Raw genomic sequence first — 26,607 nt, 5'->3', positions numbered from 1 at the left:
GTGCTACTGCTACTGCTACTGCTACTGCTAATGCCATGCGAATATGCGGTTTCTACTTTTTAGAATTAGAATTTAGAAGAACGAACGGCTACTGCATATCTAAAATTATACGGCCTTTTAGAGGTGGGCTAGCTTAGGTTTTTCTCAACGATGGGAATGAAACGCATAAAAAGCGTATTAGGCTATCAGTCCATAAGTTTCTTTTAATCTAAATTCCTTGAACCTTGGCCCAAAATAAGTGGGCTTAGGTGATTGCGGTTTTTTTTTTTTTTTCTTAGGGGGTATTAATCAGTTGGGATCTCATGGCCTGTTTGACCATATGTACCCATTTTACTTTCAATTTATATTTTGATACATGTTTCCCTCTTTTTGTTTTCTTTTTCACAAGTTTTTTTTTTTTTTTAATTATTGTGTTTAGATGGATGGTTTTGATAATTTTTCATTGTCGGTGAAATAACCATTGATTTTTGAAACTTTTCGATTAATATCGATTTTTTTTTTGGAAAATTTTGTTTGGGTAAACCTTTTTTTTTTTTTTGATAAAAATTCTTTATTCCTAATTTACTTTTCTTTGGACTAATTCACTTTTCTTAGTTTTACAAAGAATTAACGTGTCTTTTTTTGGTGGATTTCAACTAGCTCAATTAGTAAAAAAATTTATCGATAAATATGAGATCTGGGTTTGATCCCCGTTTATACCAAAAACCAATTGATGTTTAAGTTTGATGATAAAGAACAACCATCAGGAACAGACGTCATAAGTTAAAAATCTCTCAAAAAGCAAAAGATCTATATTTTCTCGTATGAAAACATAGGAGAAATTATTTCTCAAGTAAATTACAAAGAATATGCATTTTCTTGCATTAAAATTTTAAAAATAAATAAAAGGTGTAAAGGCACTCTCACGCCAATTTTATTTGACAAGGTGAAACATTGTTTAAGATAAAAATAAAAAAAAATATTAAAAAAAAATTTTTTTTTTTTTAAATCTACTTACACGTCACAAGTAAAGATGTATGTGCATTTAGCATCAACTTATTTAATTTTTTGCTTATTATTTTTTACAAAAAGTATACTAAAGTATACTTGTATTTTTTAAAAAAAAAATTGAAAAGCTATACAACCACAACAACAACAACAAAAACTAAAATTAAAATGAAAATTTTTAATTTTTAATTTTTAAAAAAAATTAAAAATTTAAAAAAAAAAAAAAAACTAACCAAAAAAGCTGGACAAAAATGAACATTGAGAGGAAACCTCACCTTAGGAGTTAGCATAGCTTCTTGAAAGCTCTTGTTGATGGTTGTTTTTTAAAAAAATCCTACAAGACCGCACAAAACAAGGCCCGATTTCTTTTGGGCCCACTATCCCTATTTGTAGCATTTTATTTTCATTAATGAACCAAGCCCATATATTTATTTTGGGGAATTGAAGGAATGTGACATGTAGGGTAAATAATGTGCCTATTCAGCTTAACACATGGACCAAAACTTGGGCTTTACATAGTGATCTAGGAACACTAGTAAAAGCCGAAGGTCCATGAACAAGGTCATGTGCCGACCACTAACACATATAATAACACTAATATGACTTGCTTTATTTGCCAAAAAAATCTAGACTAATTACCTTAAGCTAATCAAAATAGGTTGGCTGCATTTAATGCAGCCTAACCAATTCCCACAAAATTTAGCATGTTTCTTTGGGAGTGTTTCCTTTTAGTAAAGCACAAAAAAACATGTTCAATCATGGAATATACAAAATTATCATTAAAGTACTTGATCCAAATATCCAATTAAGAACAAAGCTTAAGGTTGCCATTTTTCTAAAAACCTAGTAACCAAAAGTTTTGATTCTTATGAGAAAATGGGTAATAGATGACCCCATATTTGCTAGAAAACTCATTCTTGGAGTGAAGGATAAGGGCCCGTTTGGTAGCCCATCTTCAGCAATGTTGTTTGCTGTTTAAACACCCAAACAGGTGGGCCCTACGCTGAAATCTGTGTTTGGTAAGTGATTCTTAACTATTGTTGTTTGAGATTATGAAGCAAGCATTGTTTGAGTGGTTGTTTAAGCAATAGAGTCCAACACTCTGGCCCACTTGACATAAAGAACTGTGCTCTCCCACATGTATATTTTATATGGTCTCTTCGCTCCCACGCGTCAGTGCAAGATCATCATCTCTGCAATGGCTCTCCCACATGTCAGTGCAAGATCATCCTCTCTGCAATGGCTCTCCCACGTGTCAGTGCAAGATCATAACTCACAGTACCGGTGGCAGCTTTTTTTTTTTTTTTTAATAAGTACCAAACACACAACTTCATATTTTTAAACTCCAGCATATCTATTTGAAACACGTTACCAAACACATTTTTCTCATTATGAATACTATAAATATGTATTTTTAACAACACTTTTTAAACCACATTTCCACATTATTTTAAACAACACTACTCAAACTGGGCTACCAAACATGCCCTAAATCATTTTCAATCTAACTCACCAACTTGAGAAATAGTTTTTGTGCGTGTGTTAACACGGGTAGTGTCTACTCTTTCTCCTTCATCACCTCCCCCATTCTCCTAACTTCATTATACAGTATTAAAGGCACTTATTTGAGTCAATATTTAAATTGATATTTCCTTTGTCTTTATTATAAACTTGAGTGCTTGCATGTTCACTGATGGGGATAAAACAAGCATGACGAATGATATGACCAATGTGGACGGATGCGCTGCGGACGGACAGGTAGAATGGATGCACATAATTTCCCCCCGTCCTTCTCCGGGCCACCTCAAGTCATATTATATGATTAGGGCTGACGTGGCCTTGATTGTAATTCACGCCAGCATGTATATGAAGAACTCTTGCGCTACACGTTAGGCCTTGAGTAATAATTTATATAAGGAAAAGAACTCTAAGAGATACAGATTTTCACGAGTGACTCTCCTAGAAGGAAAGGATTACTTGACCAAGGCGAGAATCTCGGCCCTACGCTACTATATATACTCCAAAACCCTCACAAAGCAAGGTACGCACATTTGACTCAACTCTAGCACTTTAGGGTTGAAAAGAAATTCTAACTTGACCTTCGAAGGGTTTTTGGCTGGCACCACACCGGTGCTCTCTCTCTCTTTTAGGTCTCTTTGTTTTCTGTTTGCAGGTTTGATTCGGATTGGTGAGTGCCCGCAAATTATTGGTAATATTTTCGACATCATCATTCACCTCTCAAAAAAAAAAAAAAAGTGCTTGCATGTTCATCTTCGTCTTACGCCACTGGCCAAGTGAGTAATGGACCTTACTCACCATGTTAGAATCCGAGTCAACCAGATTTAATTCCTCCTTTCACTATCACTTCAAAATGGACCTCGAACAACTTTTAATCCGTCCGTATACCTACGACCAATGGCGGAGCCAGGATTTTAATTTAGGAGGGCAAGATGAAAATAAAGAATTGAAGAGAAAATCAATTTCAAATTTTTTAATTAGTATAATAAAAAAATTCTTAACTAATTAAACAAAAAATTTGATTAACATATAAATATAAGGTAAGTGTTAAGTTTTTTTTTCCCTTGTGCGTAATGCTAGATTTAGTATAAATGTTGTTGTATCTAAAATACTTCATAAGTGACTATAAGTATATTTTTCAAACAAGTAAAAGTTAAAAAAAAAACAATCAATATATAGTCATTATTATAAGAAGTTAAAAGAGCTTCTTACTAATCACCGGCTGAAAAGAGTATATTACAGCTGGAGCCAAGAGTGATAGCCTCGTAGCACAATTACATGCAATTGCAAAGTTGAAGACCATAAGCTTAAACCAAACAAAAACTTATTCAAAACAAATACTAAATCTAAAAGATATATATATATATATATATATATATATATATATATATATATATATATATAAGGGGGGTGGGGTTTGGGTGAGGTCAGGGGGCAATTGCTCCCTCTCGACCCCCCTACCTCTGCTTCTGCCTACGACACTCATGTATGTGCTTGGCAAAAGGTCTTAGAAGTGGTTCATAAGTTCATATTATATTATCTATGTTACATTTGCCACAAATAAAAATTTCCTACTAATGCATGCAGAATGTTCCACTTTGTACTTTACTAATTACAAATTACCTTGAATTTTTTTTTCTTATTATAAAGTAAGAAAAGCAGTAGCATAGTAAGGTTTGGCCCCCCAAAATTTATAAAAAAAAAAAAAAAAAAAAAATTTAAATATCTGAAATAATTTGAAAAATTTTAAATAACCTTATCACCTGATAATAAACATTGTCTACTCTTAAAAAAAGATTTATGACCACCCAAAGTTTTTTTTATACCCAATAAAATTAAACTTGGGTCTGTAATTTGGTCCACTTGACAATATTTTAGGGTCTTTCAAGTACACAAAAAAAAAAAACCCCAAAAAATTGCACATTATTATTTTACATTTTATACAAATAAAAAAAATTATATATTAATAAATCTCTGGCCCCACCACTAAAAAAATTTAAAATGTAAACAATTTGATACATTTACACAATAGAGCATAAATTGAAAGACCAAAAGTGGGATGGAGGATCTTCATTCATTCACCTCCTCCACTTACATCGTCTAGTGATAAGGATTTGATAGAGAAATAAAGACGTTTTGTATGAGAAGGTAGACCCACTAACAGGAAGTAGGAATAATCATGACAGAAAATGGTTCATGACTTGATGGGAACATGAGGTGGAGAATTTAGAAAGGAAAAATATGTGTTCTAGAGATTACCAGAATATGCCAAATTGCCAATCGAATCACCACGAAGCGTTACCGAACCGACAACGAATTCCAAAACTTGGCAGAATCGTAAATGCACTTGTTCGGTTCCACCTCAGTTTAATTAGCAATAGCCATCCTCAGATATGTTATTCTCATAGATGCGCAAAAGCAAATTAATCAAATCATTTTCAAAAGAGATCTAAAACAAATAAAGGACCATTTAGAAACGATATTTAAGTAATGCTATTTATATATTTTTTTTAAATATATATAAATAAAAATATATATAAAAATACATGTTTAAAAACTAAAAACATACCTTTAAACTCTTAGAGGGCGTTTGAATACAGCGTCTTTTGCGTCTGAATTTTCTGTTTTTTTTTTTTTTTTCTTCTTCTGCAGCAGCAGCACGGGTCAGGGGGACAAGGCTACTGTTTATATTACTGTGCATAAACAGTAGCCGGATTTTGTTAACTTTCAGCACATTTGTGGATCCCTATACTGTTCATAGGACCCACAAACTTCACTTTACAGAATTTTTTTTATTAAAAATGAGTCTCACGATATTATTCACACATTTAAAAATTATTTTGCTGTTTTCAATTTTTAATTTTCAACAATAAGTTCTATCCAAACGGACCCTTAATCTTATTTAAAACTATTTAGTATATAAGTTTAAATACATATTTTAAATTTTTAAATAACGTTACACATTTTTCACTTTTGTTTTTAACCACTAAAATATCGTGTTACTCATTTTTCACTTGTTTTTAACCACTAAAATATCGTGTTACTAAAATATCGTTCCCAAACCGCCCCTAAATTTTTGGATAATCCTTCACAGTTCAAAGTTTCATTTTCACTTTTTAATAAGCTCCAGTAACCGACAATTGATTAAGCCAATGGATGATTGAACAAGATAAAACTTCAAAAAATTAGCAACCCATCTCACAGAGGAAGCAGAGAAAAGTCAATTACATTCAGCAGTGATGCCTAAACAAACAAACAAACAAAAAAGACTAAGCAAACCCAAACACTTCCTTCATTGAAACCAAAGACTTCATATACACAGGGACCTAAACTTTTTTTCTAAAAACATAACACCACTTATTTTTATCTAATTTCTACAGACTCAAGCAACGGCCCTCTTGGCTCTCTTTGCAGCAGGAGACTTAATCGATTTGGGCTGTTTGGGCTTAGCAGGAGTCGATTTCTTCGTCTTCTTAGGCCCAACTTTCTTAGTGACTTTCTTCACAGCCTTTTTAGTAGCCTCTGATTTCTTCACAGCCTTAGTAGTTGTCGTTGCTCTGGTTTTCCTTGGCTTTTTCTCTGTGTTAACCTTTGCAGCCTTGGTTGTTGTAGTTGTAACCTTCTCCTTTTTAGCCGTTTCAGATAGCTTGTACGAGGCCTTGATTTTAATAAGCTTTCCTCTCACAGCAGAGTTCTTCAATTGGAGACCCAAAATCTTCTTGTAATTCGAAGGAAGCACATCCTTGTGCTTCTCTTCCATGTACTTCGCTATAGCATATGGGCTCGACCCACCTCTCTCGTTCAAAGCCAACAGAGCCTCCTTGATCATCTGCAAAATCCCATAAATAAATAAATCAATATCATCGTACCAACAAGAAATTTAGCCTTAAAAAAACAAAAAACAGAAAAATTCAAGATACCTGAAAGTACGGAGGATGATGAACGGTAGCTTTGGGCTGTTTGGGCTTTTTCTCCTTTGGGGCCTTAGGGGCTTTGGGCTTCTTCTCCTTAATAGGCTTTTCCGCCTGCTTCTTGGGCTCTCCGGCGACTGTGACCTCCGCCGCCACCAGTTGCTCAGCCTCTGCGATTGCTGACATTATGAATTCACAGATATTTTAGTAGTTAACAAATTCACTAATTCTCCCACTGATTTAAAAAAACTATACTGCCTCACTGTGACGCAACTGGGAATGGCCTTGTAAGTATTTATAGCGAGAGAGCGATCCGTGTGGTTAATGAAATGCGGCTTCTGATTGGTTAGTTTTGAGGTCACGCGGATCGCCATCCTGTGCAAAGAGAGATCTAGAACGTACACGTGGGACGATATCTAAGCGTTGTTTAGAATGGGCTGTGTTTTTTTTTTTAGTGCGTCAATGGGATAGGTATTGTAAATTGAGGATAGGGATTCCAGCTTTGCTTTGTGTGAGGAAGGTGTGTTTTCTGAATGGTTTTGTGACTAATTTTCTATGGATTAGAATTAAATTTCAGAATGAAATTTTTTTCAGATTAAGGCCAAGAAACCAAGGATTATAATGTGGGCTGAATGAAGTGAAATGGATAGGATTTGGGTGTGATAAAAAGACATCACAGTAGAACAGTTTTTGTTCATTTCCTTTATGCTTTTATATGGGTCCTTTTTTTGTAATGATATAAAAGAGATCGAATGAAATTAAAATTTTCCAATTTAGTAGATTAACCAATAAGGGCATATTTGTTTCAATTTTTTTTTTCCAGTGTAAAATGTATATGATGAAATAATTAGCAAAACTTGTCTTTGAGGAATTGTTCCATGAAATGAAAGTGATTCGTTGTATATAAAATTAGAAATAGAAATATCATGGTTTTTCGTATTCAATAAAAGATGTATATTATAAGGTCAAAATAACAATTTTGTCCATTAACTATAATTTCAAGTTTCAATTTCATCCTATTTTTTTTGTACTATTCCTTTGTTTTTATATTAACTAGTCGCTAACTTGTACGATGCACAGAAAAACTATTGACTCTGAAAAAAAATGATGAAATATTTAACTTCTATATTTTTCCATAGTTTAGAAGTGTTGTCTAACATTTATTATTGAGTTGCAAGTGCATACCAAAACCTACAAAGTAATTTACAATTTTTAAATTAATAAAACAAAACTCTCAATAGTTATATATACACATACTCAAAATTAATATAAATTGCAAAATATATAAACAAAAACCATGATATGAGGAAGACGCACCAAGTTTCAAATTTGAGTAGCAATAGGACTTTCTTGTAGTAATAACAATATAGACAATTCAAAACATGGAACAATATCAAAATTATAATACCAATTTTCATTATCTTTTATGTTGAATCCAAAAAAATAATTAATCAACCAAAAATCATAGCTTTTAATAAGAAAACAAAAAATCACATGAATCTAAATAAAAAGCATTTAAGGTGAAAAATTAAGATTAACCTACTGAGACGCAAATACCAAAAACCCCAAGACTTAAAACTTCAAAATTCATAAAATTCCCAAATTCTACTTCAAAACCAAACTAAATTCAACAAATTTATATATAACATACCAAATAAAAATTTATTGTTCCCTAGGCTAGAAGACATTTTATGCAGTTTTGATTTTTCTCCAAAAAAAAATAGAGATGTTTTATCTGCCATGTACAATATAAAAAAAAAAATTAGTAAAATTTTAACCCGAAAACTAAACGCACGAAAACAATGTCAATATAAATATGGAAATTAACCCAAACACTGATAAGAAAATCAATTTTAAACATAACAAAAGAATAAGATAGAAACAAAATCTTGGGCACATATGAAAGCAAATAAAAAATTCGACATAAATGATAAAATTCATTAATAACAATATAAACAAATATCCACATATGTTGAATTTAAATTTTATTAATAATAACAATATAAAAAAATTTGACATAAAATTCAATAATCAAAGAAGAAAGTTGAATTAGATTGTTTGTATTTTTTTTTACGTTAGTCTCTGGTTTTTTTTTTTTTTAATCCTAAAGTGAAGTTAAGTTTAGGGTTTTAAGTTGGTAATTGCTAAGGTTTTGAGGAGGGAAAAGAGACTCCTAATAGGAGTCCTTCTCTTTTTTTTTTCTTAATCCTAACTTTTTTTTTTGTTACGTGAGCCTCTCTTCTTTTCTTTTTCTTTATTTTTTTTGAATCCTAAAGTGAAGTTAAGTTTAGGATTTTAAGATGGTAATTGTTAAGACTTTGAGGAGGGGAGAGAGAATCCTAACAGGAGTCTTTCTCTTTCTCTCTTTTTCTTAATCTAACGTGAGTTTTTTTTTTTTTTTTAGTCCTATTTTCAACGTGAATATCTTTTTTTTTTTTACTCCTATCAAAATTTTTTTTTTATATAGATTATCAACGTTTGAGTTTAAGTCTAAGTTGGACTTATTAGAGAAACAGAGTTTCACTTCTTCTTAAATTTTGATTAAACAAAAATAATTTTGTTTAAAAAAATGATAATGATGAGTTTGAATTTAAGTTGGACTTATTAGAGAGATAGAGTTTCATTTATTGTTAAGTTTGGACTAAAAAATTATATTATTTATATAAAATGATAATTTTATTAAAATATTGTTAAGACTTTGAGAAGAGGAGAGAGAGTCCTAACAGGAGTCTCTCTCTCTCTCTCTTTCTCTCTTTTTCTTAATCTAACTTGACTTTTTTTTTTAGTCTTATTTTCAACGTGAGTCTCTTTTTTTTTTTTTTTTGAGTCCTATAAGAATTTTTGTTTTTTTTATAGATTATTAACGTTTGAGTTTGAGTTTAAGTTGAACTTATTAGAGAGATAGAGTTTCATTTCTTGTTAAGTTTTGATTAAACAAAAATAAATTTTTTTTTAAATGATAATGATGAGTTTGAATATAAGTTGGACTTGTTAGAGAAATAGATTTTCACTCCTTGTTAAGTTTGAAATAAACAAACATAATTTTATTTAAATAAAATAATAATTTTATTTAAATAAATTGATAATTTTATTTAAATATTATGCTGACATGGAAAATTATGAGAGTTTCAAAAGTTTTGGTTTTGTATATATACTAGTCGATAACCCGTGCGATGCACAGAAAAACTATTGACTCTGAAAAAAAAATCCAACAATGAGTAAATAGACATTATAAAAAAATAATTAATTGAAATTAATCCAAACAAATAATTAATCAACCAAAAATATAACTTTTAATAATGAAACAAAAATTCACATGAACCTAAATAAAAAGCATTTAAGGTGAAAAATTAAGATCAACCTACTGAGACGTAAATACCAAAAATCTCAAGACTTAAAATTTCAAAATTTATAGAATCCCGAAATTCTACTTCAGAACCAAACCAAATTCAACAAATTTATATATAACATACCAAAACAAAATTTACCGTTCTCTAGGTTGGAAGATATAGATTGCATCTTTGATTTTTCTCCAAAAAAATAGAGATGTTTTTATCTACCATGTACAATAAAAAAAATAATTAGTAGAAATTTCAACCCAAAAACCAAACCCACGATTATCAACGTGAGTCTCTCTTTTTTCAACATTAGTCTTTTTTTTTATTTTTTTTATTCTTATCATAATTTTTGTTTTTATATAGATTATCAACGTTTGAATTTGAGTTTAAGTTAGACTTGTTAGAGACATAGAGTTTCACTCCTTGTTAAATTTGATTAAATAAAAATAATTGTATTTAAAAAATGATAATGATAAGTTTAAGTTTAAGTTGGACTTATTAGAGAGATAGAGTTTTATTTAATTTATTTATATAGGGTCAGCTTAATGTATGCCTCTAAGAAATTCTTTATGGAAAAGTGAAAACTAGTAAGTGCACATTAATCAACCCTTTTAGAAAAAAATTTATGAATAATTTAAAAAGTTATCAAAAAAGTAAATCACTTTTTTTTCCATAAAAAATTTCTAAAATAATTTACTAATGTATGCCATAAGAACATATGTAGGGGTGGCAATTCGTGTTCGCGTGTCGGGTTCGTGTCGTGTCAAGTCATGAGTATTCGACTACATAGATCAACACTAACCCGACCTGTTTATTAAACGGGTCAAGATTTCTCAACCCTAACACGACCCATTTATTAAACGGGTCAGTCGTGTCGACCTGTTTATCAGATTTTATCAAAATGAAAAATAAAAATTAATGAAAAAACAAACAAATAAATATTTTTAATATAAAATTTAGAACTAACGAGTAACTGCATTACAAATAATCATTCAAAGTTAAAGCATATCTCAATATCACAAATAATCAATCACAATATGTCAAAGAAAATAAATCACAACAACTAATAAGTTTATATACCTAGAGTTTGAAGGGTATATTGGTAAAATATCATTTAATTAAACGGGTCAGACGGGTCAAACAGGTTCTATGTGTTCAACCCTAACCCAACCCATTTATTAAACGGGTTAGTCGTGTCAACCCGAATATGACACGAACCCGTTAAGCCTCAACCCATAACCTGCTAATTTCGTGTCGTGTCGTGTCGGGTTCGCGGGTCGTGTCAAATTTTGCCACCCCTAAACATATGTTAGTGAAAAACTAAAACCAGGGAGTAGCTCTATGTTGATGCTAGGATAGTCACAGGTACGAGTGGTAAATGGGTGGGTTGGATGTGTAATTACTCATTTATCCATTTATGACCCATTTATATATAAATTATACCCATTACCCGCTCAACCCATTTAATTAATAATCCACCCATTTAACCCAAAATGACCCAAATACCCTACACTTCTAAAATTACCAATGTACCCTTGGACATCCAAAATTACCAAAATACCCTTAAAATGTCCAAAATTACACAAAAGACACTAAAAATCCAAAAATTCCCAAGATAATAACATTTGATTAGTGACAAATATCTTCTTCTTTTTTTCTTTGTTTTTTCCTTTTCCTAATGGGCAAATCAATAAGGCGATTTTTTTTTTTTATCTCTATTTTCTTCATAAGACAATATCATGCCCAAAACGTTAATTTCTTGATAGGACAATATAATATTTCTTGATAAGACAATATATTGCCCAAAACATTAATTTCTTCACTCCAAGGAAAATGATGTAATAACATTAACGCAAACCGTGCATGATAAAACTTTATTTATTGCATCCAAGGGAGCATTATAAAAATCATCTAGTGTTTAAAATATAAGAAAAACTAGCAGACCATTGAAATAAGATGAATGAGCAACACTAAATCAAAATGAAGAGGGAAGAAACACAACAAGTAATTATATACAAGAACCATCAGAAAAGACCAATTACAAACTTCTACACCCGTATATACAGAGCATAGCACTAAAGGAATAGCACACATACAAATATACCCAAGAGAGAGAAATTGAAAATAAGTAAATGTCTAAAGGACTACAAGAATATACATCTGGCTTATTATAAGCAGCTAAATGCTCAAAAATAATATATAAATCATTACTAAAAAGAGCACAATTCTGATAGAAATATATTAAAAATAAGATATAAATATACATTTGATTCATAACAAGGTTTGAGAAGAAAGAGACAATGACTAGAAAACCCCTCTCCATCCTATTGAGTAGAACTATATTAAAAATTCCACTTGTAAATAAGAAAATCCAAAGGATTAATATCCTCTACTAATCTAAAAAAGGAGAAGAAAGGAGGTGAGCTAAACAAGAGACTAAAGTTGTTTTTTCACATTCTTGCAAAAATGCACCAACAACTAAACAATATATCTATGTGAATTGTGAAACCTATACTCTACAAAAACAAAGTTGTTAGCTAGATTTCTCTATTTCCAACTTAGCTCAATAATGAAACAAACTAATTGAACATGAAAAAAATCATAGTAACAACTTATGAGAAGGGTACCACTAAAATCTTTGATAAATGGCTTTTAACATCCTCAATCAACCAAAAAACAACCTTATTGAATCTACAACTCATTGTAGCAAGTAAATTCACCAAAATAGTTGTTATCATTGCTCTGCTAGCTATTTGAACGTGAGTTAAAGGATTAAAGTTTAATATTATAGCATCTCATTTATTAACAATGTAAGCGCTTAAACTTTGTAACTCAACAGTGAACAAATTCTCTTTAGTCACTAAAGCTTCAAACTGAAATTCAATAACAAAAGAAATTCATTTTGAAACTTATGCAGCATAAAGTTTCTACTTACGTCCAATTGTTCCAATATCTTCATCAGTTGGCTATATGGCTTAAAAAAAAAACCATCAACCCCCTGCACAACAAAGGCTCAATTTTAGGTCCTGCACCACCAATTCCTACTGATATGATTCCTACCTCATAAACTTCTACCACATGAAGATATAATGAGAAATTTAAATATATTCATCACGTGATCCAACGTTCTCTTTAAAAGTCAGTCCACATATAAATCATTACTAAGAATTGAACAAACGCAACTCAAAAACAAATTGTTAGTCATTGTAAGTATTTCCCCGAACTAATTACATTATTTTTAACTTACCGCCCAATTTAACAGTTATGAGGTTCGCCATGAGTTAAGGACACTTTCATACTAAAGAGCACCAAAGCTTCACTATCATCTCCTAATCTATCCTTGTTAAATTTCTTATGCAATGAACAATCTACTTCTAAAACCATTCAAAGAACAATCATTCTTTTGATTTGTACTCACTTGATTGCCACAGATTATAAAAACAGGATTATGGATCAAATACCATTCATTAATATTGATTAATATCACCAGTGAAAAAATTCACAAGCTCCTATCATATATCTTTCAGCCAAATCCAAATGCAGTACAAGAATAAGAAAACCAAGAAATAAATTAAAAACAACAAATAGTCCAGAAAAAATACTTGGCATTTAATTAGAACTAATTGAGCTAGAATTATTAAAATTACCCAAACCTCATCATTATATGTAATGTGTCTAGAAATGTTTAGGTGTTCAAAAGGGAGAATGCATAATTTAATAAAAATTAGAAATAGATGAAAAAGAGATTTATCATGCCCACAAAACAACCAGCTGCGAGAACATAACAAAGCCTCTGCATTTTGTAGCAATAGACAACTGCAGTACTTATCAAGAATTCAACCACCAATGCAAAACGCAGACTCTAAGGCAATGGTAGTGATAGGAATGCTCATAATGTCACGAGCCATTAGTGAAAGTTCTGGAAAGCGACTACAATTTAATTTCCAATATTGAAGAATATCCAAGTACATATGAGTGTTATGGTCAAACCAGGTCTCTTCCAAGTACACATCTAATTGTGACTTACTATCAATTGAACCAAAAATTTGACTCTCAAATATATCACAACCAACAATATCAACATCTCTCACCTTCTCATTAGCACCACTACTAGATGCATTTTCAGCCATATTGTGTACTTCATAATTAGTGGTGCGTAAATATCTATCGAAAATGAAATATAACTTGTCACGAAGATCCATCACCATTTTTGTCCCATTAGTGTCATAAAGTTGTCTATAACTGAACTCCACAAATTGCAACTTATACCGAGGATCTAAAATTACAGCAAATGATAGCACAATGCTGTAACAATCCCAATATTTATCAAAATTTTCTTTCATGATTTTTTCCATGTCACTAATTACTATATCATCATCTTCCATCTCTTCTAAAATATGCAAATGAATTTTCCATACTCCATGAAGGTATAAGTTGGCAGTAGGATATTGAGTGCTTGAAAAGAGAGTGGTGATGTCATAAAATGGCTTAAAAAATGATGCTATTTTTCAGGACTTATCCCATTCATCATTTGAGGGACAAGTGCGAAAGCTTCCATCAACAATACTCATATTGTGAAATGCATCCCAAAATATAACAGCAGTGTCAATCATTAAATATGTCAAATTACATCTTGTTGGCACATCTTGTCGCACTTTCTTACAAGTTGCTCTATAATTTATAACCTTCTTGTACAATAAGGTTTAAAATATGAGCACCACATAAAATACGAAAGAACTCACCACTACAAGGTAAAGATGATCTAAAAGAAGGGTTTTTCTTCAAACTATTCACCAAGGTTTCATTGTAAGAAGCATTTTTTAAAGTGATTGTAAATACTTTTTTCTCAATGCCCCATTCTTTTAAAATGTTAAACAATCTCTTTGCCAAAATCTTACCACTACGAGGAGGTGGCATAGGAGAAAAACATAAAACCATCATTTGCAACTCCCAATTTGTATCAATGTAATGTGCAGTGAGAATCATGTACTCATCTATTGTGGAAGATTTCCACAAATCTGATATTAAGCAAATCCTGCTGGGACTAACTCTAAAGCATGTCTGGGATTTTCTTTTTGTCTATTATATATTTTCTAAACATCAGACTTTGTTGTATCCCTAGATATTGGCTTAACATCAAGATTTAGAAGGATATGAATCTCTCTATTAATCTTATGCTTCGAAATGAAAATGAGTAATTATGCTTAATAATTGCCATTGCAATCTTTTCAAAATACATATCTTGATGAAGGGAGGATGATAAGGCCCATTGTCATTTTCTTGATGACATTTCTTAGCATGACGGCGTAAATTACTAATCTCATTCTCCTTGTCTGCCGTTAAAATATTAGTCCATTTTTTACACTTGACTTTTCGATAGCCATCTTCATATAAAGGTAATATTTCAAAATCATTCCACACTTCAGAAGTCTTACCCTTACTTCTTTTGCTAACACTTGAATCTGTTTATTCAAATTCATCCATCCCTTCAGTTACAGACATGGTTCACCTTAAAAGATAAGACAATCAAAATGAAAATTTCTATAAATATATATTTCAAATTGATGATGCCGAAAATCGTCAGTAAGTTACACGGTCCTCACGTGCCTTTGACTAGAAACTGCACAACACAAAAGCTGAAGACCTTAAGAGGTGTACCGGTGTGGTACCGGCCAAATACCCTCCGACGGTCAAGTTAGAGAAATCTCTTGTTCGTAACTCTAGAATACCAGAGCTGGGGTGAATCATGCGTACCTTGCTTTGTGAGGGTTTTGGGGTATTTATAATAGTGTAGGGCCGAAATTCATGCCTTGGTCAAGAAGTTCTTTCCTTCTAGGAGAGTAACTCGTGGATTTTGCGTATCTCTTAGAGTTTTTTTTTTTTCCTTATAGGAGTCTTCTTAATTAGAGTTAGGCGTGTAGCGCAAGAACTCTCCTTATACATGTATGTGTGGAGATCAAGTAAGGCTATGGATGGAGGTTTAATTAACCTCTTCAGCTTATTCTCGTCAGCCTACAGCATCGTCCATTTTCAGGGTCGTTAGCTTATAATTAAAGTCATTAGCTCTATTATGAAGCTGTAGATTTTGAGATGCAGTCCCTCGCAACAAACAAGCCCAACGGACTCATTGGGCTCGACGTCAGACTCATCGGAGATTCATGTACTACCTTCAGCTTACTAGCCTCAGCTTACTACCTTCAGCTTATCCCTTTAGCTTGATGTCTTCAGCTTACTACCTTCAGCTTGATGTCTTCAGCTTACTTCCTTTAGCTTGATGTCTTCAGCTTACTACCTTCAGCTTGATGTCTTCAGCTTACTTCCTTTAGCTTGATGTCTTCAGCTTACTACCTTCAGCTTGATGTCTTCAGCTTACTTCCTTTAGCTTGATGTCTTCAGCTTATCCTTCAGTTTACTATCGTAAGCTTACTGTGCTCAAGATGCAGCTGTCAGGTATGAGGTGAAGCTGTAGACTTTGCAAGAAGGTAGTTTCATAGGAGTGAAGCTGACGACCTTATTATATCCGTCGCTCTTTGTTTCGTCACGGGCTAATTACAAAATTATCCTTATCACAAATCAACCAAAATCACAAAAGGCATAAATATAGGTGACAATTTGAACAGAACCCCAAAAAGTAAAAGAGGATAGATGCAAATTATCAAACACCCAGAAAAGAAAAAGACATACAAAAACCTGTTAACAAGAATTATATAGCAACAGAGAGTAAAAAGGCATATTTTTTCACAGTAGCAGGATCACTATAATTGACTCCATTCAGTTTGCCACCATAGAACTCCACAGTTACACCTACTTGTTCAACACTATACTTCGACTCTGCCGGAAAACGCTTGCATCCTCTGTATTACCACGGCTGCTGGCATAGAGTTAGCAGATGCTTATTCCCCAGATACCGTCATTACTTCTTCCGCAAGGTTCGTCCACGAAGGGTGAGTCAGGGCCTAAGATCAAGCTGAAAGGCGTAGTGGATGGACAACAGGTGAATATTCATGTACTGCCCCTTGTTGGGGTGCATAATCATGCAAATTACTTTTGAATAAATTAAGAAATCATATTTCAAAACCATAGCATTTCGCAATTCATTGGTAAATTTGCTTTAATGCAAAAACAGCCAATTGGAAAGCAATAGTCATCTTTCTAATCCTCCAATTTAGGGTCGGTCTTGCAAAAACTTCTTGCGTTGCTATTTAGTAAATCCAATCTTAATAAACCGTTTTGAGTTTACCCATAATCACTAGTTTACTCTATACTCACTAGAGAAATTGAATTTCTCATTCCTAAATGGTCCACCACAATCTATGAAAGAGATTTACTTGAAACAAAAGGGCAGTAGACAGTTTTTGTTTCCAAGAATCTACAAACTCATCACCAGACCTGACTTAGCCGTGTCTCCCTTCGTCTACACAAGAAATTATAGCAAAAACCTGAATATTTTTGTTGGTCTCTGAAAACCCCAAACCCAAATTTCTCGAAAACTTTAATTTAGAACTCAACCCAAGAATTGAGTGACTTACCTGAGAAATCTGATGTGAAGATTGGAAACCTAGTTCATGTTGCACTCTAATATGGCCTTCAACAAGTTTCTAAGAGGGAAAGTGAGCGAGAGGGACGAATAGACATGACCTTCAACGATGCCTTCTCACTTCTACGCCATTGTCGAAGCCCGACCTTAAATCTGCTCTTCAAGTACCTTCCATCTCTCTCTAGATTTTCCTTAGTTTGAAGTTCTAACTTGTTTGGTTATTGAGAAAATTTGAGCGAAAGTATGAATTTAATGTTAAGGAGAGTGAGACTAAGAGCTTGCCGAATTTTTTGGTTTAGATAATTAGAGTTTATGTTGTTTATTTAAATTTTAGATTTTAGATGGGTTTAGTAGGTATTAGTGGGCTTATCTATTTAGATCTATCTAATTAAATAACCTAGTGGGTATTTACTCATTTAACTCAAATATTCAAATGAGTTGGGTTAAGACTTATCCAAATGAGGTGGTTATATAAGTGGGTTCATGAATATGAATAAAAATTGCCACCTCTAGTCACAAGACTACCCTGACATGAAAAAAAAAATGTTATTATATATAAATTTTAAAAAAATTTATGATTTTTTATATTTAAAATAAATTTGTAACTACCCTAAATTTTTCTAGGCTCAACATAAATAAATTTTCGACAAATTTTGGCAACAAACTAGGCTATAGAATAAGGCTACAACTCCACTTAATATTTCTTTTTACTAAAATGCAAAACACATCCTCTATGTTTTACCAAAATTTATTTTAACCTTTTAACTTTACTTTCGTTCATTTTAGTCCTCTAATTTTTAAGTTTATTCAATTAATATTTTTCCATCAACTTTTGCTATATATTGTGGTTAATTTTCTAATTTTTCAAATTTCTCTTCAAATTTTTTAATTAAAAAAATTTAATTAATGATTGAAAAATATTTTCCAGATCTTTTTTCCAAAAAAAATTTAACAAAAGTTGACAAAAATGCCTTAAATGAATAAATCTGAAACTTAGAGGACTAAAATGAACGAAAGCAAAGTTAGAGAACTCAAATGAATTTTAAAGAAACTTAGAGGTTGAATTCTGCATTTTAGCATTTTTTTTATTGAATGTGAATTTCGAAAAATTCATCGTTGAATTACATTCTCTTTTTATATTCTCCATGATTGCAAAATATCAAAAAAATAAAAAATCAATAGTTATGTTATCAATCAAATATTTAAATTTTGAGTTTCTATAATCTAAAATTAAATATAAAATATAAGTTTATAGATCGAATAGTAAATAACATCCAATTAATATGAAATTTAACATGTGTTTTAAAAACTTAAATAATATGCAATTCAATAATTAGATTTTTAAAATATGCAATCATGTTAATTCGTTTAGTGAGAGTTGTAACTTTAAACTATAACTAAGTTTGTAGTAAATTTTGTCCTTAAACTTTGGTTCCCTTAATAATATGTTAGGCTTTTACAAATAAAAAAGAAAAGCTCAAATATTTTTTTTTGAACTAAAATATTAAAAGAGGTGTAACTTGTAGACAATAAGATTATCACGCAACAATTATAAAATTTTATGTATTTAAGTGTTTTTTTTTTGTCAATATGCGAAATTATTTTTATTAAATTTTGTATAAACTATCATTTAAGTTTTATAATGACCATTTATTTATACAAATTTTGTATTACTTTACTATATATATATATTATGCATAAAAATAAAGACTAATTAGGTGGTAAACGCACGTTACTCGCTGGTACACGTCGTTGATAATGCTTCTTTAAAGTACACCGTGCTTGACCACGTGTTTTGCAATGCACGAAATGGTCCAATTTTAATTATAATAAAGACCTGTTAACACTTAACAGGTCCGTAGACTTTTCTCAAAGAAAAAAAAAAAAAAAAAAGGTCCGTAGACTAAAAGAGACTGCTCCAATCCAAAGGAGTACGTTTGTTTTGTCTGATTGGAGGAACGAGAGAGTGTGTGTGTGATAAAGTCATGGGTCATTAGTCATGAGTTATTATTATGATTCCTCATCCCTTCCAGCAACGCTGACCAAAACGATGCTCTTGTAACTTGTAAATAGTTTTGTTTGATATCATTACATTACATTACTTTTCTTTCTTTCTTTCTTTCTTATTTTTTTTTTTTATAAAAGACTGAAAAAGCTGAAACGTGGTCGTATTGCCGCCCCTTCTTAATAAACCTTAACTTGTCAAAATGGACAGACGGACAAACAGCTAGCTAGGAGCCTAGGAAGAGAGACCGCCTCTCCCAAACTTTCAAAGAAGAACCCAACAAACAAACAAAAAAAACAAAAAAAAGTTTTCAATTTTAACTCCGCGTTTCTTCTCTATTTTGAGTCTTGACTCTTTCTCTCTCTCTGGTAAGCTTCGTGTTCTAATTCCCACTTTTTTTTAAAAAATTTATTACAAATTTTATCAGAATAAGATTCAATATAGTTTGTATTGTTATATTCTTGTACATTCAGTTGTTCCTTGTTAGTATCTTTTTGTGCCGTAAGTATTAAAATTTCAAACTCTTACATGATCTGAGGAAATTTAAATACAGGAAAATTTCTTATGTACTATATAGTTATCATTGTGTTTACTCTTATTTCTGAGCTTGACTATAATCCTTATGATTTTTTATTTTTCTAAAAATTATTTCGTGGTATTTTATGAATTTTTCATTTGTCAACGGATTGTTTGCATATGTGTAATTTCTAACTGTTCCTATCATGTCTTTCCATTTTTTCCTTTTTTTTTTTTTATGTAAAATGATATCAGTTTTTTTTTTTTTTTTTAAAAAAGAGCAATATGGCTTAATAACAACAATAGAGAGAAGCTAAGGGAGATGTTGTTAGGCTTTTGCAGTGGAGCCAATATATAATGTTATTTTAAGTAATTATATATTGCAAATTCAAGGTCCCCGGTGTTGTTATGATTTAGCTAATAAGCTGTTGACTTTGATGTAAAACTTGGTGGTGTTGGCATCCCTTTCTTGTTTATAATAGCAGCTGCAGAACAAAGAAACAGATAATAAAAGAAACAATCTTAGGAAAAATATATATGTGGGAAGTAGCGTGGTGCCCAATGGGTTACTTTAGTGAAAATCTTAGGCCTAGGATTATATGAGGCTGTGATTGCAATACCTTGGATTATGTGGAATGGGTTTGATAATTGCGTGTTGAGTCTCTTGGTTATATGCTAAGTTGAATTGAGTTATTACGAGAAGCTCTAAAGGCCAGTTTGGATTGAGGGGAAGGGAAGGAGAACAGAGAGAAGTAGAGTAGAGTTGGTCGGAAACAACACCAATTTTTGGCCAACTCAACTCTAATCTACTTCCCTCTGCTCCCCCTCAATCCAAACTAGTCATAATTGTAACTTGACTAGTCCTTTTGGGTACAACGTAGATGTACTTGACAGTGATTGCAATGAGAAACTTAACTGGAATGTTCAATAGTACACCATTTGTGTATCATTGAATAATTCCTATACTTGTGAAATTCTTAAGCACTAAAGAAACATTGTCCTTGGGAAAATTTTTGAGTTTGTCAGCCCTGTCGTTGGCATCCTTTTCTTCCACCTTGATCTAAGATTTTGTGCCTTTTACTGCTGCAGAAAGGTAATGTTTGAGGATGGATTTATAGCTTTGACTTCTACAGTAGCTGCTGATGGTATGATCTTTACTTCCCTGTATTGGTTCTTATATATGCTTCCAAATACAGTGGGTGCTTTTCAAAATTATCACTGTTGTTAACATGGAAATTCTTCCTAATTTGAAATATGGAAAAATTCAATCTGTATGAAAGCTGTTTATAGCTGAGTGAGCTTTTGGTTTACATATCAGCCTCTGATTTATGACAAATGGGATTAGAAGATGTGATTAACTGAATTTGCACTGACTTTTTGTCATAATGTGATTAAGGAGCATTTGATGCAAACGTATATGACCATTGTGGCTGAGAAGGATGTTGCTGTCCAAGAACGTGATATGGCTATCCAAGAACTAAAAATTGCGGTTTTTGAAAAGGAAGAAGCTCTTGCTGAGCGAGACAGAGCAAACCAGGAGCGGGATGCAGCAATTGTGGAACACAAACTTATATTGGAAAGCTACGATGCTCTTAATGCTTTGTACTTCAGAGAAAGCTCTATGAATGATGATAAATCAATCACAGTTTCGCTAGGAAAGGGAATCTCTCCTGGACCAAAACATGGGCACCATCAGTTGTCTGAAGCTGCACTATCTACTAGGAATGTTCCTCTAAGTGATGCATTATCAACTTCTGCTGTAGCTTCTGGGGTCATCAAGTCTTTCAGAAAGGGCAGGAGAGGTGCCGTAGATGCAAGAAAGCAGGTTACTACCTCCACATCAAGTGGATGGAAAGACGAGCATGATTTTGGTGGCAATGGGATAGACAGTCAGCTTGGTATGTCAGAGATTGAGTGGGAAACTAATTCGGGTTTGAACAAGGTCAATTTTGATGAGTCCACAATGCCAGCGCCCGTTTGCTCTTGCACTGGAGAAGTTCAGCAATGCTATAAGTGGGGAAATGGTGGATGGCAATCGGCATGCTGCACAACCAAGATGTCAATGTATCCACTGCCCCATGTGCCCAATAAGCGCCGCGCCCGTGTAGGAGGCCGGAAGATGAGTGGTAGTGTCTTTTCTAAACTACTTTGTCGGCTTATGGATGATGGTCATAACTTGTCTGCTCCAGTAGACCTTAAGAATCACTGGGGCAAGCATGGGACTAATCGCTATAGTACCATCAAGTAGCTTGTAAATGTAGGATTTGCCGATTTGGTAAAGGATGGAAGAAGAATTATAGTAACAAGGTCAGTGTCCAAATTTTTTGTTAGGGAAATGGGCAAAACAGAGATGATATGCTAATCATTCACAGTTATGTCTATTAGGCTATTCTATAGGCAGCTTTGCTGTTATAAATCTTACTTTTGTTTGCTTATAAACATTTTTTCTTACCGTGAAAAAAGAAAGCTAAAAGGAAATTCACCTGAGGGCAGACAGTACTCAAATTTTTTATTGAGCAGTGATTGAGTAGCATTATCTGTCATGAAAAAAAAAAAGGTGAAAATACAATTTTAGTCCCTAAAGTTTATTTGCTGAGTGCTTTTGATCCCTAAAATTTCAAGTGAGTATTATTGGTCTTTGGAGTTTATAAAATGAGCGTTGTTAGTCCCTTCTTCAACTTCCATCGGTGGAGTAGCGATGTGTCAATTTTTTTTTTAATATTGTGGCAACAAATTTTATTATTAACAAATTACATATCAGCAAACGCACCATGCTCTCTGTCATCCCAAGTTTTTCTTTTCCGGCCTCAAGTCTGCCATTGTCTCAGGCGCCACAGATGGCTCCGGTCAGTACTTCACTCTCTCCTCTTGGTTCTGCCCCCAACCGCCCTCCTCGTCACTGACGACATCAGCAACGATCTCAAACAAATTCAACAGCCATGAAAAGCAACCAAATGAATACCCTAGATTCCAATTGAGTCCATATTTTAAAATCACCCCTTGTGTTTTTTTAGGTTTTGTGAGCTTAAACTTGTTCTCTAACAGACCCAAATTTTTTTTTTTTTTTTTTTTGTGATTTATTATGGCTGAGCTTGTTTCCAAAGAGACCCACTTCAAGATTTATAGCCAGATTTAATTTGTCGTAGCTGGGGTTATTGGTCTTCATAGGAGACGTTTTGTAATGGGTTGCGTAATTCAAGCTTAGATCTTGGGTTGATCTTCGTCCAATATGGATTGTTGCTCTTTATGGAAGTTGAGTTTGTTTCATGGAGGTTGAATTTGGGATTGTATATTGTAAATTTATAATTATAATTAAGAGAGAATACAACTTTCATTCTTTCTCTCATGGAGCTGTCTCTCAGTTTCTCTGTTCTTGATATTTGCTGCACTACTTTCTTCTTCATAAATCTTAGCCTTCACGCTTCTCTGTGAGAACTTTTACTTGGCCCATTGTTGAAATTTTAGCTGAGACCAAATAACTGGGCATTCACATTGCACTGGTAAATGGCGGACATGAGGCACTGGCCACTGGGATCGGAAGAGAGAACTTGGGATTGGAGGGTGGTGGGTGGTGGATTTGCCACATCATGTAATTTGTTAATAATAAAAATCGTTGCCACATCATAATAAAAAATAACACATCACTATTTTGATAGAATACATAAACAATAAAATTTAACAGAAGTTGATAGAATGACCAATCAAGGTCATTTTCTAAACTTTAAAGAATAATAGCACTCATTTGAAACTTTAGAGATTAAAAGCACTTATTAAGTAAACTTTAGGAATTAATAGTCTATTTTTGCTCACACAAAAAATAAAAAAATCCGCAATTTTCCTATGCTTTACCGTTAACGTTCATATCTTTTTAGTTCTTTTTACATCAAGGTACATAGGCTTGTGTGATTAAAATTATAATCTTAAGCTGTATATGATAATTTGGGGATTCAGAAACTAGCGTGGGATACATTCATTTGCATTTTACAATTGTTTTCAAGATTGATATAATAATAGATAATCAATCAAAATGACTCTTTTAGCTTTTTCTTCAGCTTCTTCTTTCCCCAAACAGTTGATCCCTGTATAATTTTGCAGTCATATCAAACTTCAAGACCCTTTCAAGAAAGTACATTTTCAAGTGGGATTGGAATTATCATTAGATCACAAGGCCATTGATAGATAATTGAATTAGATAATACACGGAAGAAGCCACAGATGTGTATTTATGTTCAGAATTTATTTCTTGGCAACTCAATTACTCAACCTGCTCAATCGGGCCCCATGGCAAATCAATAAAACAGATCGTATCAACCTTAAAAAAAACCCCATGTGATGGCACGCATTAATTAAAGTATACAAGATTAGCTGGCCCAAACCGAAAACTCAAGTTCAAGTCAAATTAGAGTCTCATTTATTTTTTTTTTTTACGTGAGCATCCACGTCATCGAATGCAAACTTATCATCTATTTTACAAAAAAAAAAATACTTTTTCTGTTTACAGACCTATTTTTACAAAATCCCTACGTCAATCCATCTATTATACACTACATTTTATATAAATAATATTTTTATATTATTCTTTTAATATTATTTTATCTCCTGTTCTTTTTTATATTCTTCCTCTTCTTTCTTCTTCCTTATCTCTCTCTATGCCGTTTCCTCTTTCTTTTTCTTCCTCTTCTTTCTTCTTCTTTCTCTGTCGGTCAGATCAACATCAACATCACCATCACCATCAAAACCCAAAACGCCTCTCCAATCCACCGATCTCCGTCAACACTCCATCATAACACCACAACCATCAAAACCCAGAAGCACCGATCCACATGTAGCTGTGACGATGGCGGCGGTGATGAAAGCCTCACCAATCCACCGATCTCCATCACAAGCACCGCAACCATCAAAACCCACATCACTGATCAAAACGCACATCACCGAACACCAACCTAACAATTACCAATCACTGATCCACATCACCGATCCAAATCACCTCTCCAATCCACAATCCATGATCACCGATCCAACGATTTTGTTCTGGTGGTTGATTTTTTATTTTTGCAGTTGATTTTTGTAGTTGATTTTGTGTATGTGAGAATGTGTGTATCAAAGGAAGAAAGAACATGATGAGGGAGAGGATGCGTTAGTTTTGCAGATAGGAAAAAAAAAAGATGAGCGACTTAGAAATTATTAATATATTAAATGCAAGAACTACAGTAACCGTGCATATTTGCACGGTTACTGTAGCTCTTGTGCATTTATGCACAATTATACACCCACTGATGTGGGTTTTTTTTGCTCAAAATGTGTAAAATCAATTACTTTTTCTATTTTGCAAGACTTTACATATGCTAATGCTCTGATAACAAGAAAGAATAAAAAATACGCATAGAACAAAAATGCGGTCACACACCATGCATGTACTGAAATATCTTAGATAGGATGCATATGACTTCCACGATCACAATGCATATAACTTTCCACGATTGGACTATTGTCATAGTAGATCCATTTCTCAAGCTTAGACTTTTCTAGAGACTTGTGTCTTGCGGCTCAAATAAACTACTGTTACATAAAGATTTAAACTTTGATAAATGGGTCATTAAAAAAAGTACAATGTAATTTGTATGGTAGATCAGAAACAAATTTCAGCATTTAGAACCAGATAGTTAAGTTGATAGCAAAGGGGGAAGGATAGAGTGAGAACTTTCTAATACATGGCTGAAATGATTGGTCATCTGCAATGCTGATTATATTCTTCAGATGATTTAATTAAATTCTAAATCGACCAAATTCTTCAGATTATATATCAATTCAAAAACTTATACCAAGCTAGCAGTGATATCTGGTGCTAGTTCAGCTTTCATTATTTTACAATAGCCCACTGATCCAGCTTTTTTGATGTGGAGACTTAACACTAGCATAACTCTGAGCTAGGTCACCCAAAATACATGTTTTTGTTATATAAAAAAAAGATGAAGAAATAATAAGAAAACTCTACAAGTAGGCATCACAACCATCTTGAAACTTGGTATCCATCAGAACTGATAAAAATTAGACGGGGGTACTTCATTAATTAAATATGACACTTTGTAGCCAACAGCCAAACATACAATAGGTTTGCAAAAAGCTGTCATAAATGCACAGGTCTAAGTACCTGGAATAGGTAGCCAAGAAGCCACTCTTAATTCTACAGTGCCATGCAAGGAGGCTCCACCATTTTGCTCAGCTGTGGAGCCATTGCTGTCAAGCATCCACTTAAACATAGATAAAAATTATGAAACACCAACTTTAAGAAGTAACCAAATGCATATTTTTAAAATATTTTCAATGAGTTTATAGCCTTATACAAGGCATGTCATAATCTTCAGAAAACACCACAAGAGATACCTCAACTTTTCCCATTCTATCAAATGAAACTAAATTCTACATGATTTTTCCACACAACCACCCTTGCATCAAACAGTCAGGGATGGTAAGCAGACAAGATGAAAAGGAGGAAAGTTGAGGGAAAAAATTTCTAGAAGCATCAATATATTTCAAAATTATCAGTCATTATCGGTCAAATTTTGAAATGATGGATCATTTATTGTGAAATTGAAAAACAAAAAAACAAATGTTGAATCCACCAACAAGAAGTAATAAAACACTTTGTTATTTTTTAGATAATGCATCATTCATTGTGAAATTGAAGTACGAAGTTTTTTTTTTTTGTGGTTAAATTCAGCACAAGAAAAATATAAGACAGACTTGAGAAGTTAGAAATTACCATTCCAAAACTACCCTAATCACACTCCAGAT

The 26,607-nt window shown here is 32.6% G+C and overlaps 2 protein-coding genes and 1 pseudogene across 2 annotated transcripts; 1 reads left to right on the top strand and 2 right to left on the bottom strand.

The window, feature by feature from the left end:
• Positions 1–5,713: 5,713 nt before the first annotated feature.
• Positions 5,714–6,894, bottom strand: LOC142624468 (uncharacterized). The gene is made up of 2 exons (XM_075798037.1): positions 6,426–6,894; positions 5,714–6,334 (listed from the first exon to the last, which is right to left on the bottom strand). Exons 1-2 carry the CDS (start codon positions 6,600–6,602, stop codon positions 5,888–5,890), a joined length of 624 nt encoding a protein of 207 aa, XP_075654152.1. The 5' UTR covers positions 6,603–6,894; the 3' UTR covers positions 5,714–5,887.
• A 5,655-nt stretch (positions 6,895–12,549) lies between these two features.
• LOC142625262 (zinc finger BED domain-containing protein RICESLEEPER 3-like) lies at positions 12,550–15,256 on the bottom strand (annotated as a pseudogene).
• Positions 15,257–19,522: 4,266 nt separating this feature from the next.
• LOC142626088 (protein BASIC PENTACYSTEINE6-like) lies at positions 19,523–22,299 on the top strand. The gene is made up of 3 exons (XM_075799865.1): positions 19,523–19,664; positions 20,902–20,957; positions 21,209–22,299. Exons 2-3 carry the CDS (start codon positions 20,955–20,957, stop codon positions 22,058–22,060), a joined length of 855 nt encoding a protein of 284 aa, XP_075655980.1. The 5' UTR covers positions 19,523–19,664; positions 20,902–20,954; the 3' UTR covers positions 22,061–22,299.
• The last annotated feature ends 4,308 nt before the right edge of the window (positions 22,300–26,607 follow it).

Source organism: Castanea sativa, chromosome 2 (assembly GCF_040712315.1).
Source record: "Castanea sativa cultivar Marrone di Chiusa Pesio chromosome 2, ASM4071231v1".
NCBI classification, from domain to species: domain Eukaryota; kingdom Viridiplantae; phylum Streptophyta; class Magnoliopsida; order Fagales; family Fagaceae; genus Castanea; species Castanea sativa.
Note: the sequence above shows the minus strand (reverse complement) of the source record. Positions and strands in the feature narration are given on the sequence as shown.

Excerpts from the sequence above, each read along its gene's own strand:
- LOC142624468 (XM_075798037.1), bottom strand. The coding sequence starts at position 6,602 with ATGTCAGCAATCGCAGAGGCTGAGCAACTGGTGGCGGCGGAGGTCACA. Across the intron at positions 6,335-6,425 it reads ATCATCCTCCGTACTTTCAG|ATGATCAAGGAGGCTCTGTT; the intron begins GTATCTTGAATT and ends GGGATTTTGCAG.